We start from the raw sequence: 15,626 nt of genomic DNA, 5'->3' as shown, positions 1-15,626 counted from the left end.
TATCATTATCCCTCCTTTATTTAACTGTATCCTGTATCATAACATTTTCCCCCTAATAATTAAAAGTTAACTAAATTTAACTTAGTTTTTTTATTAGCCTTGATATATAACCAAAAAAAAATCTAATCTTCCTTTTGTATGTACCATTCAATATTCATATCCAATTATTACTTATCATAACAATACATATGTATACATTATTATCATTATCAATTATTTATTTGACTATATCTATTGTCACCAAATTTCACTAAGTTTAACTAGTTTTAAATTATACACTTCCATATATCAACCTGTAACTTTCCAGTAGCAAAACAGTCTCATGTCCTGCCATTTGTGGTATCAGTCCTCTAATCATCTCCTTAATCAAGATCCTCTTAGCAACTCATTGCTTATTAAGTCTCTCGTGTAATTTCGATGACCTTCTTCTGTTTCCTTAATCAGCTTATCTTTAATTGTCAGTAATGTTACCAATGATGTTGCTAATGAAATTTCTCTCTTTAAATCCATAAATTCTTTTGTTTTTTCTTCTTCTGTATCTTGCCATCTGGGGTTGATTTCCCCTCCATTTAATTCCTCTTTCAGTGTTCCACTCTTTCCATTTCCAGACACAAACCAATCACCATAGATTTCAGCAGATTTAATTTCTTTATGGTCATTTTCCTCTTTGGTTTTTAGGACTCTAACCTCCACTTTTTCCACTTGATAAACATCTCCAACTTCTTCATCATATTTTACTGTTAGAATCTCTAAGTTTTCCAACTTCTCCGTCCTCTCAAATGTGTTTGATAATTTTTGAATTTCTAGCAATATCTTTTGCAGGCTTAAAGTTTCTTTCTGCTGTTGAAATTGTACCATTATCTACTCTGCTGCTCTGGCTTGGAAGGTTTTTACAAGATTAAGCATAAATTCACAATAAGATCTTATTTTCACTTTTCTCTAGTTAAAGATATACTTCAAAGGAACATTTACATGCTTTTCTTCTTATCACTCTCTATAAACAAACAGTGAGACCTTGAAGTGCCAAACCAGAATAATCAGTGAGGAAAGTAAAAGTGTTTTGTTTCCAATACACAAACCTCCAGTCTCTGAGTTGCAGTGTTTCCCCCTCTGTTGTTACAATTTTCTTTGTTTCCTTTTGTATCTTTTTTATATTCTAAATTCAAAAAAGTCAAATTCTTAAATGAGTTAGAGAAGAAAAGGGGAAAAACACCCACAGTAATGAAGAAGGAGAATTTTAGTCCATAGGTTACAAAGAAGAAGAATAAAAGAAAAATATAGAAGAAGAAAACTTAATTCATTCATTTTACAAAGCTTGCATAAATTCTATCTATGAACATAGCATTTAAAAAGTAAGATAACCACTGTCCAAATCCATTCAAAGCTTAATTGCTCCGCTTATTTCTTCTGTTCTCAAATTTAAATTAACTTTAATTTTTAATTGGCAGTCTCTTTTAAAACGATAAAAATTCCTCACCAGCTGGAAACACTTTCCATATCCTTCCGTTTTGGAGCCGCCCCGACTTCATCAGCCTAATGACTGGATTTTTTGTCGCTGGCTTGAAGAACTTCTCTTGGATCGATCGGGGACTTTGCGATGTCTCTGAGATCAGCAAGATGTATTCTTCCTGTTCACCATCTCTGCGGGACGGTTTAGGTCCGATTGGACCACCCAACGGCAAAAGTATCGGCTGTGGTCTCGGAGCATCGAGACCACACATCCGTATCGTCGCGACATTGGCTCCTCCTCCCGGAAGTTGCCATGTTTTTGGAAGGCCTCTAGGAAATGAAACAGCAAAAGAAACACCTAGCGCCTTATTGAAGGAAAACAAAGAAGTAGATGCTAGAGAATACCAACCACTTTCCAAAAGCCAAAATGCATCCCAGATCACATTATAAGACTTTTCCCAATCATCCTTCATTCACTCATCAAGTGTTAAGGCTCTAGCAAAACGTAGTGATTTTATTAGCAGTAAGTTATGCAAATATCACAGAAGCCCAATAGCAATTCTTTCTGATTATCACCCTAAAAGGGAATAGGTCACTGCACAAGTCAACACAATAAAGGTGGATAAATGCTGAGCTTTGATGCCCTTATTGCCATAGTGTAGGTTGAAACACAAGCTCTTACCATACTCAGATTTACTTTTTATCTTTGTTCACTGGTGATCTAAGTAGTTCTTATGTCATTCACCTGTCAAAAACCTCAATAAACCATTGATTATAAATGGGGCAGTTTGGAAATAATTACATCAAGTACCGTGGCCCTCTCAGTCTCCAAAGCTGAATCAGGCTCTGCAAAACTGCCTCCCAACTTACAGAAGAAATCCCCAAGGAGAAGTGAGATTTCAGTTATTTAATCAGTCAATCATGTTATAAGTCATCACAGTTACAACTCTAAGCATCTTCCAGGGTGTAAATAATTAGGGCTAAAACAGTAATAAGAACTGATTTATGGTGAAACTGAACTGAGGGAATGTGAAGGACAATTTTAAAGATCTGTATGGAAATTGTAGTTACTGTATTTGCCAAAGAGTAAAATAGAAAGAAGTGCCATAAATGTTAATATCTAAGGAAAAATGGTGACATCTTACATTCTTTCTTTGAGAATATTGTAAATACTAAAGAATGTTGTAGGTGAGGATGGTCTGAGTGAAGAAAAGTTAAAATATTAGGTGTCCTTATGGAGTGACTGTTCAATTAGTTTAATCTGTTTGTAAATAAAGCAACTCTGTTTGATGAGTGGAAGAATGACCTTCTTTACAAAAGGAAACTTAGGAAGAGCAAGTGTAAAATTTGAAGGAGAGGGTAATTTGTTAAGTGTGCCTGAGAAAATGTTGGCAGAGTTATGATTTAAAGGGTGCAAGAAGAGATAATGAGCAAGGTCTGCAGCATGGCTTTGTGTGGGGAATATGTGCAGAGTAGGTTTTTCCCTCTTCAGCAGTTCATCAGGCAATGTGTGAGGAAGAAACGTTATTGTACATTTGTTGATTTATGGAGTGCATATGATCAACAGATGAGGTGTGAGCTATGGTTGGTGTTGTTTGCTGAATCCAGTAAGAATGGTGTATAATGGAAGTAAAGCATGTGTAAAAATCATTGGAGTGCCTAGGAACAAAGTTTGCCATTGAGCATGGACTATGAAAAGAATATCTGATGTCTCCTTAGTAGTTCAGTTTATTTATAGATAAACATATATAGAATGCCTATGGCAATGTTAAGAAAGATATTGGTTTGAAAATGAATATGCATGGTTTTTTTAATATGCATGTTTTTGGCTGAGAAAGCAAATGATTTGCAACAGATTTTAAATTGTATTATCATACAATTAATATATCAAAGACACTGCAAAAATGTTACCCCTGAAATGAAAACTATTTATAAATGATTGTTTTTTGTGTCAATACATCCTATAAAATAAAATGAAAATCAATAGATTTAATTGATTGAAATATATCAATAGATTAAATTGAACTAATTTAAGCTGTTGTTTTAAACCACTGGTTGCATGTTCATGATATACAGCAGGGGTGTCCAAACTTGGGAACTTTAAGACTTGTGGACTTCAACTCCCAGAATTCCCTAGCCAGCCATGCTGGCTGGGGAATTCTGGGAGTTGAAGTCCACAAGTCTTAAAGTTCCCAAGTTTGGACACCCCTGATATACAGTATGCCAGCTTTGAGTTCCACAATTCAGGCAGCTGTGGGGAAAAAATGTAGTCCACATTCTCCCACTAGTAATCTTGAAAATGTATGTCATTGACATAAGCAAAACCTTTTGTGGGAGAATAATTCGCATTTTAAAATGTTACCAGTACAGGTCTATTTGGTAATCCTCTTTCTTTACAAAGACATAATGTATTATACGATAAATAGGTGCCCTTTCAATACATTGCACTACAACTCCCATTATCCCTTGATGACGGGTGTTTTATTTAAAGCATCTAGATAATACTAGATTGAGAAACACTGGCATATTCCTCCTACTGTGCTATAAGATATGCATCTGCCTCTCCAATTTTATGCCTTCCACATACTTGGAGTTCAGTTTCTGTAACTCCTAGCCAGCCTTAGTCATCTTGGTGGAGAATTATGGGAAATTGCCACAGATGTACTCCAGTTGAAAGCAAACTTTGCAGCAGTAGATAAATGAAGGAGAAACATTACAGCTGTGTAATCGTAATGCATTCTTGGTTCACAATAACAATTTAATAAATAAAATTAAACAATGTGGAAGTTTTTGCAATATTTCTTTATTATTTCTAACAAAAATTATTTTATTTCAGTTTTGCAATATATTAGGTAAATATGGCTAAATACTGAATATGTTGTTATTTTTAATTTGGTTTTGAATCTCTAGCTTTATACTATGGCTGGCATGATTTTAGAATATATCTGGTAGAAGGAAATTTATCTAACTTTCTACGTTGCCTGCGATAATTCCCTGAAATCAAGTCTTGCCAGTACATTTCTAAAGAAGTATTTTTGTGGGGGGTTTTTTAGAACCAATATAAATTGCCAGTTAGAAATCTTCTTTGGGGTGGAGGGGAGTTGCTGTTATTTTTCTTTCCTTGCTTGGCAATTGCCTGTATCTGGAAGGCATCTTATTGACACATAGCATAAAATATGATTGAGTGAGCCTTTTAGGAACCCCAAAAAGCCTAACCCTGATTCATTTGCAGAATCGGGGGAGGGGGGGACAGTATCTACACAATGCTGCCTTCCCTATTTTTCCCATTTTTTTCCTTTAATCATGATAACAGTGTACCCAATCTAAACATCTGCCTGATTGTCCCACTAATCATAATAATAAATACAAAAACCTGAAAATAGAAGAATGGCTGTGGCAAAAGTAAGCAAAAGTAGTCCCAATAGTAATAGGTGCCTTGGGTACAATCCCAAAATAACTGGAGCACCACTTGAACACCATCGGCATTGATAAATTCACCATCAGTCAATTGCAAAAGGCGGCTTTACTTGGAACAGTTTACATCCTGTGACAATATGTTATACCATCAAACATCCACAACTGCCTATCCCAGGTCCTTGGAAAGGACTCAATAAATAGACAAAAATGCCAAATCCAGTTTGAACATCTGGCTGACTGTGCGACAAAACAATAATAATAACTATATTAATAATAATAAATAATGGAGGAGAATCATCTATTAGAGAGAAAGTTGAGGTACATGCCAGTATTTTTGGATGGATTGGAATATAGAAAAACAATCTGTAGCGCAACCAGTTTACCAACTCTGTTAAACTCTGTGAAACGGAGGGGACTCAGTAGTTGGAAATACAAAAAAATGAGCAATAATATCCTGAATGCCAGAATAAATTTTCTTTCCAAATCATTTGTTTTCTTTCCTATTTTTGGTATTTAAGTGCATTATGATAGTTGGGAAAAAATGTAGGATCATAATTCTTCCCCTTTTTGCTTCTGTTTCATAGGGAAGGTCTGTTTCTTTAACAACTTTTTACCGAACAGCAAGAAACGTCATGAGTATGTGCTTCAGCAAAGACCCCACAGCAGCAGAAATAGAGGTGAGAAATGTCCTAGTATTACAACCAGTCTTATTCTGGACTCAGATGCTTTCCCAACTACATATGAAAAATCCTAAGCATCCAGCAAGTAACCATGATTTTTACATGGAAACTCATATTAACTGGATGTAGAAAGGTAATAATGATACAATCTTGGTCATCATGAATGCTGTCTGTTATGTAATTTTAAAAGCAGGGTTGCTTTAAAGGAAAGTAAAATTCTCGCTAAGTTTAATTCAAAAAGGAGAAGCAGTAAATAGGAAAAAAAGAGGCAGATATTTATTATTTATTTATTGTTTTTATAATAGTAACAGAAAAAGACAGGGAACAAAATACAAAGTTCATTGATAGGTACAGTACATTCTCATAAAAAGCAACACATAAAAAGTGCTTTAAAATATAAGAAAAGAAACGGTATAATATATCATAAGTTAAGTTATAATTCTAAATATACTTATCTAGTGTAAATATTATTCAAATGCATATCTGTGTATTGCACTTATTTAGCTATATTTTGTATACTTTACCAATGATTTTTTTTCATGCCAATGGATTTCTAACAAGTTCAGGATCCAATATTTCATTAAAACCTCCTTTCTATTACCATTTTATCATAAATATACTCATTCAACTGTCAGAAACATTCATGAAACATAGTAGGAGAATTTAAGTTAGGTTCATCATTATTCATAGCTATTGCAGTCTTTGCTATTCTGGCATATAAAATTTAGCATCCATGTGAAAGTCACCAGATCCTAAGATTAAATTCTAAACAATTTTCCTTTGCTGGTAGCTGTATCCAGGAAAATTTATCTCATTGTATGACAAAGGATACTCACCCTTACATTTTTAAAAATATTCAGAAAAGGTCGCGCTTGATTCAATGCCTTATCAGTTCTTGGTAGTCATGGTTCTTCTTTCTCCTTTTATATGTTTTCCATGGCTATGGCAGGATGCTCTCTATTCTTCTGCTTGTAATTAAATGAATGCATATTTTCTAAATGCCTTAAAAACATTTTTTTTCACCAACAAAAACATTTTATTTGTTGAAAGACTAAAGATCAGAAAGATAATAAGAACTTTTGTTAAGAAATCTGTAGCATGTTCATTTGCTAAAGTTTCTTTTTCTAAGAAAAGGGTAAAGAATGTTTGATATACTGTATTTGGCCATAATTATAAACATCTATTACAACTGGGTAGCTTTTTTTCCCTTATAGCAAGAATACTGGAGATTAGTAGAACAGAAGGACTGCCATGTAGCAGTACACTGTGGGAAAGTGGACACTAATACCCATGGCAGTGGCTTTCCTGTGGGAAAATCGGAACCTTTTTCAAGGTAATACATGGCAACATTATCTAGAATTCTGCTTGACTTTTTAAATCTTCTCTGGCCAGTACCACAGTGGGAACTAATTGTTTTATTGAGATACTATTCAGTTTGATCCATGTGATACGGTGTGCATTGATAACTATAAAGTCTCAAGTGAGAAGCATATAATTTCAGCTCAGACTCTTTTGTGAGAGCCATAAAATTGCATGTTCCTGTACTATTTTGACTTAAGAATAAGAGATTTAAAAGGCAGTATATATTTCAAGTTAATCTACTACTGAGAATAGATTATTTCAAACTTTTTGGGATGTGAGGGGGTGGACATTTGGTTGGTTGGTTGCATAAAGTAGCTGAATCCAATATATGTTAGCTTTTCTATGTGATATTCTGAAGTAATTTAATCATTTTGCTATGTTTACTTTATTTGTTCCCCAAACATGATATTTCATAGAGTACTTAAATTTGAATTATAACCTATTTTGGATAAAAATGTATAGTAATTCCTGGCATCTTTTTTAAAAAGTAGCAATAAAAGCATTATAATAGACTCCCTTTACATGGTGCCATCTAATTGAATAAAAACTGCAGTTCTCAGAATTCCCAACCAGTATATAGTCTGTCACCAAAGAGTAATTCTAGTCACCAATGAATAATTATATATTTTGTTTGTTTGTTTTTCTACATTGGCAACAGGACAGCTATTAAAATGAAGAAGTAGTAATCCTGATGCTTTTAATTATTGACATCTATAAAGTTAAATGTTATCAGAAAGTTAATCAATTTCTTTTTAATCATTTTAGTTCTTTAAAAAAATTAGTCAGAACATTGAAAACGAATGTAAGATCTTAGAACTGAGGAGAAATTTCCTGACAGTTAGAACAATTAATCAGTGGAACAGCTTGCCTCCAGAAGTTGTGAATGCCCCAACACTGGAAGTCTTTAAGAAGATGTTGGATAGCTATTTGTCTGAAACGGTATAGGGTTTCCTGCCTAGGCAGGGGGTTGGACTAGAAGACCTCCAAGGTCCCTTCCAACTCTACTATTGTATTGTATTGTATTGTATTGTATTGTATCTTTGATCAGTTTTGCAAAAAATTGTCTACTGAGATTTTTTTGAACAAGAAAGAGGACTATTTTTCTCTCTAGATTAACTATTAGAAGCAGAATATATTAAGTGGCTTTTAATATTTGTTTATTATCTATATTATTTAATTTGCACAGGCATGGGTGGAACCTAACAGTCCTTCCTAATAACACAGGATCCATCCTGCGACATCTTGGTGCTGTGCCTGGTAAGAAGATGTACTTTCTTCATACTTGTAGTTGTGGCATTTGGAATAAACCACATTTTCCCCATCTCCCTGTAACCAGGCATCTATAAATGATGTTTAAAAATAAATTAACATTCAGCAAACTTTTTTGCCATGGCAGTATTTAAACTAAATGTGATTCTGCCATCCCTTGACCCTTCAGTCTGTTCAACACAGATGGGCAGACTTATCTTCATGTGAGGCTGCTGAGATTTGTGTTGTCTGTTAAAATAATCACGCCACAGTTTAACTCAGATCTTTGTATTATAAAAAGAATCAGATTGAGGTAGAGGCTAAATATATACTGCAGATCATGTCCTTGTTGACTTCTTCAAATCTGTTGTAGTCTGTTTATTAATATTCAGTACATTAGTGGTAGCATCTAATGTCTGTATGGTGATTGATAGGCACAAGTAGCTCCATTATTTGCTGTCCCAAAGGATTTATGCCAATTAATGTGCAGAGTTTTGCTGTTACTGCTTTTTCTTTACAAAAACCTTTGGTGATTTCTACTTTACAAAGGCTAGTTGAGACAGTTGTCAAAGTTTATAGTGGTATGATATTGCTATTATTTTCCATTTTTATTATCACACCTAGTAAAAAAAAACTTTGTAATTTTCTCATTCAGTTGCAATAGTGCGACTACATTTATCTTTGGAGATAATTATGGAATGAGTATGTATACCTATTGCACATCTTCAGCTTCCTTTTCCAGACATTGTTTTATGAGCACTGACATTGTTTAGCTCTTGATAGTCCTCAGCCTACAACTATTCATTTAGCAATCATTTGAAGTTACAACAGCACTGAAAAGTGACTTATGGCTGTTTTTCACACCACCATTGTAGCATCCCAATGGTCACATGATCAAAATTCAGATGCTTCGCAACTGGCATGTATTTATGATGGTTGTAGTGTTCCAGGGTCATATGATCCCCATTTATAACCTTCCCAGCTGGCTTCCGGCAAGCAAAGTCAATGATGGAAGCTAGATTCACTTAACAACCCTGTTACTAACTTAGCAACCACAGTGATTAAGTTAACAACTGTGGCAAGAAAGGTCGGCAAACTCACTTAACAACTTATCTTAGTTAGCTAGCAATAGAAACTTTGGGCTCAATTGTGGTCATAAATCAAGGATTAACTATATTGGCAAAAGCTAAATTCATATTCACATATAAAGCTATACAAGCTGATTTGTTAAGATACTGTTGCATGTTAACATCAGAATCCAGGGATCAAAAGAGATTTGACCAATCAGATTAGGATCATGTTCATTTTTGTAAAAGCTGTCTTTTTTTTCTTTTTTTTTTTCTTTTCTGGTAAGATCTAAATTTTTATATGTTTTTTTAATGAGAAGACTGGCAGTAATCAGGTTTTCTTCCGATCTGATGTTACTAATTTAGGAGTGACAATTCCTTGGCTAAACATTGGCATGGTCTTTTCTACCTCATGCTGGTCTCGAGACCAAAATCACCTTCCATATATTGACTACTTACACACTGGTGCTGACTGCATTTGGTAAGTCACTCTTAAGTGTGTTTCTTTGCTGTATTTCCCTTTCTTTTGTTGGGGATCTGCAGAATTTTTTATTTCAAAATAAAAGAACTATGCTATTAATCATTCTATTTAGAATTTCAAGGCAGGATACAATAATGTTAAAAATGAGCCCTGTAAAATGTCCTAGAAAGTATAAGAAAGATAAGTAAAATTTTAGGATGAACAAAATGTTTAACCTGGCACTCCAAATTATTGTTATTATTTTCCTAGGTGAGAAAGGCATTTTATAGAGTTGCGTTAGGATTTATCTTTTAAGTTTACTCTAACTTAACTGCTGTAATGTATTTTAAAATATCCAAGTAAAAGTCAGACTGACATTGTTGTGGCACAATTAAATTTTACTACCTAATGCAGCAGGGAAGTGAGATTAATATAGTCTTAATATTGAAATTCAGTCAGTTCCATCAGATACTTCGAAATTAAGTTCACAAAGGTATTGAGAAATTGAGACTCTTATTCAATCTGTGTTTTCTGGCTTAACGGGTTTAACAATCCTACAGTATCAGAAAATACTTCTTCTTATTCAAGAAGCAAGAAATAACCCATTCTGATTTCCATTAATGGTTCTCTTTACCTCTTTAAAATGTGCTTCACAAATAGGTAGGGAGAGTTACTGATAGAATGGAAGTTGATAAAATATATCTACTATTCATGGATTTTTCTGATCTTCCTGCAAGACCGGGTTTTATTCTAGCTATTTGAAACCAAATGCAAAATTTAAAAAGAGTTTTTTTTTTAAAAAAAAAAAACCTTCCCTGCTGTATTAGTAAAATTTAATTGCGCCTTGTTATATAGGGAAAAAAGCCTTCCCCAAAGTCAGGAAATCAGATAATTTTTTAAAAGAATACACTGTTTCACACATTCAATTTTTCAGTGCTTTTTACTAACCTAATGTACAAAGTTTGGAACAGCCTAAATGTACAAGATATATTTTACTGCAGTATAATCATTGGGAGGGTGAAAGATGGTGGCTTTTTTGAGTAATTAATAACCAGCATGAAATTTAAATCCGTGGCTCTTGATCTTTAAAAAAAAAAACTATCTGGAGAAAGATTTAAATATCCAGGGTCTACAGCTTGGCTTGGCTGTGAAGAAATTGTTATAGTTAATTTTTTAACTACAGAAATGTAACAATTAGCTATGATTGTTTTCCTATATTAAATGTCAATTCTGCAAAATTTCAGAAGATGATTTATAATAGAATAAAACAAATCCTACAGACTGAATTACTTTTCCGACCTTTTTTTTTTTAAAAAAACTAAGTATTATTAAATTTTTTGTCTTCACAAAATATATCAAAGAAGTTTTGTACACAGTAACTGCTGCAAGAATACCTTGCTTTTTTTGGGGGGGGGGGAAAGTATGTCCAGTTGCCACAGAATGACTAATTAAGTTAGTTAAGTTAAGTTAGGCATGTGCCTTATCCAAAATAGCATTTCAGAAGTAAATCTGTCACTATTTAATTTTACTTGAAATTTTTTTAAAAAAAATAATTCTATATATGAACTTGTGCTGCATCGGAAATTTGGATTTGTCTTAACATAAATCTAACTTCAATTATTTAATCAGTTATATAAGGAGAACTTTTTCACTGTTCAAGAGAAATTACTGTCATTCTTACAATTTATACTGTGCAGATTATTGCTGCAGATTGTACATTACTTGGATTTTAACAATGAGTTCTAGATTTTATAAAGATGACATATTCTCTTATGTATAATTAACTAATGAACTTAGTATTGAAAACACTTACCTAAAAAAAATCTGTCTTTGCATACAGAGGCATGCTGACTGCAGATTCATAAGGGGTGGGTTCAGTCAAGTCCCTTCCGTGCCACGTGCTGTTCAGCTGATAAAATCCTTTTATTCTCTGTCTTGAGCAACATATAACTCGGCATGACTGTCATGATGTACTGTTACTAAATACTGTAATTGTGAAACTTAATCTTATTTTAGACTCTGTCTAAATATAAAGTTACTGATTTTTTTCACTCCAGCTTACACAAGGATGGGTTCCGGCTGCTGCTACTGCCGTTTTGCTCAGGGATGCATTGCACGCATATGTGCAGTACTAAACAAAATGCTTCTGCGCATGAGCAGAAGCAAAAAACAAGATGGCACCACCTACGGCGCTGTCGAGAGAACCGGTTGAGGGGCATGGCAGGCCGAGTTGCTACCTATTCGGCTGAACCAGTAGGAACCCATCTCTGAGCTTATGGCATCTTTTCCAATTTAGTTTTTAACCTCTTAGGCTGGTATTCAGTTTTGGAGATGCAATTTGGGACACGGCCTTCTGACGCATAGTACCTTATTTAGTCTAGAATTCATATCCTTTTTTGTGGTTTCCTCTCTGTGTCAAATGTGAACAGGTATTGCATTCCTGCTGCAGAGGAGAAAAAACTTGACAAAGTGGTACATACCCTGTTGCAAGCCAATGGCACTCCAGGACTGGAAATGCTTGAAAGTAACGTCATGGTAAGTCAATTTCTGATTTCTGTCTAGGGGGATTCCAGTTCAATTTTGTTTTGTAACTTTATGGATAGCAGTGAACCCTGTTGTACAAGTATTTGAAGCAAGGACTAATTAAAGAAAAAGCATACAGCCCTGGGTACATGTAAAACTCAACCATTTAATTAAATCTTGATATGTCATATGATAAAGGGGCTGTGTAGACCAGGTACTAAGCCTAACAGGCTATTGAAGCAGGATTCCAACGAGGCCTCAAAACCACGCCCATGTTCTTAGATTTAATTGCGCCATATGACACATTAAGGAAGGATGGATTGTTATACAAACTGTGCCATATTATCCCCTGCAAAATTCCGTGTCGACTAATTAATAACATGCTGAGTGATAAGTCCTTTCAGATAATAATGGGGGACAACGTAAGTAAGGTAAGAAGATTAAACAGTGGCCCCCCACAAGGCTCCGTAAGTGCACCCACACTATTCAGCTTAAACATATCAGATATGCCACCAACAAAGGGATGCAGATTTGGATACACTGATGATTTGGCCATAGCACTACAAAAAAACACATGTGGAGGTGACAGAAATCTCTTATAGGCTGCCTATACATTGGCAGAAAAAATGGGGGGGGGGGAATAAGTTTTGCTTATGCATGCCTAAGGCATTCATTCTTTTGACCCCATAATCCAGCATATGCTGGACCTTAAATGGCAGGTCTTATCTCTGCGAAGAACCTCCATTGGGTTGCTTCTATAAGTTACTTTGGGAGCATTTCCTCTTAAAAACGTATTTAAACTATTTAAAATAAATAATCAAAGTATATTTTATTTAAAAGCAGATACTTTATATACTTTCCAAATTGTAAAGTATTCATGTTTCTGTTGTGTATTAAAGCAAGTGCATTTTTATAAGTTTGATAAGAAAAAGTATTGCTTTTTTATTGATTTATTACACTGATATACCACCAAATCTCCCAGAGACTCCCAGTGGTTTATAATATTAGAACAATTAAAACAACCACAATAATACATTAATGCTTATAAAAGCCACTGGGATAAGTTAAAATATTAAAACATAACAACCAATAAGAATAGCCATAACAATATTATCATTAAAACAAAGAACTATATTGTTTCACCTGGGGTTAGTCCAAATGAAAAGGAAGTCAGAAACCTCCACTCTTGACCTTTTTATCATCTATTCAGCCCCCAACCATTACTACAACTGCTGCTTTGGGTCTCCTCTTCTGGCTTAGGCCATCCAAGTCCATATCAGGCAAAGTAATATCCAAATCTCAGGCCAATCTCAATGCACACCATAAGACTTCCTGTCATCTCCAGCAGCATTCTATTCAGATGAATTATTTCCTTGAAGATTGCACCCTCAGTCTCCTCCTTCATGTCAGCTCCATTTCCCATTCAATAAGGTGTCCTCCTGAGTGGATGGCTACATATTACATCCCACCACTATTGCCACTCTGGCTTCAAATGGAGCTCACATGTCAGCTGTAAGGACCTCATCTCACCCTCATCTGATAACATGAAGCACAGTAGCCAGTCTCTCCAACACCCTGAAGACAAGATAATTTCCAAACTGGTAACCTATTCACATTTCAGCTTCGGATCCTACAGCTTCTCTCATCTCCTCCATCATTAGCATCCATCCACTTTGATAACCATTCCTTAGCCATCTTATTGGATACTATTGTAAGCGCAGACATGCCATCTCTCAGACTAATTTCTAGCATATCTTACAGCCAATATTACACCTCCAAATAACTGATACATCATCCATTAAAAAATGTTACATTCCCCCCCCCCTCCCCAATAATCTTGGTTGTAAATAGGTAAAGAAGGCTGGCGTGTATTTTGATTCCCATTGAAAGTAACCTCCAAAGATGGGAAAGATTTTTCTCATGTCAACATTTCTTGAAATTTGAAACTCCTACCTAAAATAGCTTTTGTGACGCATCCAAATATGGTATCTCACGAAGTCTAATTTCTGTATTGAGAATATAAGTAGTCCTTGTTTAGCAAATGTGTCTTTTAGTGACCATTCACAATTATTATAGCAATGAAGAAATAATTTTGTGACCAATCCTCACATTTACAATCTTCACAGGTCTGTAAAGCAAAGGAAAACTGAAATAAGATCAATAATCCAGTTCTTGTTTCATTCAATCACCACTTCACTTAATGATCAAGTCTCAGTCCAGGCTCAGTTGTAGTTACTAACAAGTAATAGCTGTGTTTGTTTTCGGGATCATAGCATCTGTATAAGGAATAAGCACTGGAAGTTCCAGTTTGTATTGCAACATTTAAAGTTTATGTGATATCGGTATTGTTTTATGGAACAGGGATTGTGGGAGTTGAAGGGCACTGTAACATGAAGATTTCTAAATTCAGTCAAGTTTCATTGCACTATACAGGAAGTACCGAATGGCAAGAAAATAAGATTTTAAAGGGGTGATTTCCTTTCTTCTCTTTATTTAGATTGCCCCAGAGATATTGTGCAAAGAGGGGATCAAGGTGCACCGTACTGTACAACAGAGCGGGCAGTTCGTTGTCTGCTTTCCAGGATCTTTTGTGTCAAAAGTATGCTGCGGTTACAATGTCTCTGAAACTGTGCACTTTGCTACCACCCAGTGGACAAGCATGGGTTTTAAAACTGCCAAGGTAAAAGTGTCAAACCTTTCAAAAAGCAGAATGCCTTTTGTAAAAGCAGACAAAACACCTCACAGTCACATTGTGTGCCATGCTATTTAATGAAACTAGTCATTATTACAAATACCTATTTTGCTTATAAATTTCTTAGACAATGTCTTAACTTTCAAAATGATAACCAAAATTTGCTATTAGCTATTAAACAATCACGTCTGATTTGGAGATGTCAAATGAATTATTGCATGTAGTGCAGTCTGGGCTGTGATCTTTCTATTGGAATATATTTCATTGCATGGTAAAGGAGAGCTAACAGTGAAATGTTTGTGAGTAGGAAATGAAGAGGCGACATATACCCAAGCCATTTTCAATGGAAAAGCTGCTGTATCAAATTGCGACAGCTGAAGCCAAGAAAGAAAATGGTTCTGCTCTGAGTACAATATCGGCCCTTCTGAGAGAGCTCAGGTAACCTTTGTTTCATATCCGCTTTTCTCTTGAAATAAACTCTAATGCCAATTACAGTGGGTGCTGTGAGACAGCCAGGACCAATGAGCCTAACCACTGATGGAGAAGACCTTCGACACTTGGTATGCTGTCACTGAAGACAAAAAGGAAGGATTCAAGCATTCTGCCAAGCATTCACTTTTTTTTTTTTAAATGAAGGAACTCAGTATTCAGACCCAGAGCTCAAAACGTTCTGCTCCGAACACTCATACACGTTTTTTTGTAATTATGGATAAGCAAGGAAAGCCTCT

At 34.9% G+C, this 15,626-nt stretch overlaps 1 protein-coding gene across 1 annotated transcript in view; it reads left to right on the top strand.

Annotated features, from left to right (window-relative positions):
• Window positions 1-15,626, top strand: part of JARID2 (jumonji and AT-rich interaction domain containing 2) — a 263,679-nt gene that overhangs the window by 238,046 nt on the left and 10,007 nt on the right. Inside the window, exons 9-15 of the mRNA XM_081952279.1 lie at window positions 5,451-5,543; window positions 6,761-6,879; window positions 8,095-8,165; window positions 9,590-9,704; window positions 12,113-12,218; window positions 14,704-14,886; window positions 15,206-15,336. Of these exons, the coding sequence (XP_081808405.1) occupies window positions 5,451-5,543; window positions 6,761-6,879; window positions 8,095-8,165; window positions 9,590-9,704; window positions 12,113-12,218; window positions 14,704-14,886; window positions 15,206-15,336 (818 nt within the window). The remainder of the gene's footprint in view (window positions 1-5,450; window positions 5,544-6,760; window positions 6,880-8,094; window positions 8,166-9,589; window positions 9,705-12,112; window positions 12,219-14,703; window positions 14,887-15,205; window positions 15,337-15,626) is intronic.

Source organism: Natrix helvetica (genome assembly GCF_964273705.1).
Source record: "Natrix helvetica genome assembly, chromosome: 4".
Lineage (NCBI taxonomy): Eukaryota > Metazoa > Chordata > Lepidosauria > Squamata > Natricidae > Natrix > Natrix helvetica.
The sequence above is the reverse complement of the archived record's forward strand: the minus strand, read 5'-3'. Positions and strand labels throughout refer to the sequence as shown.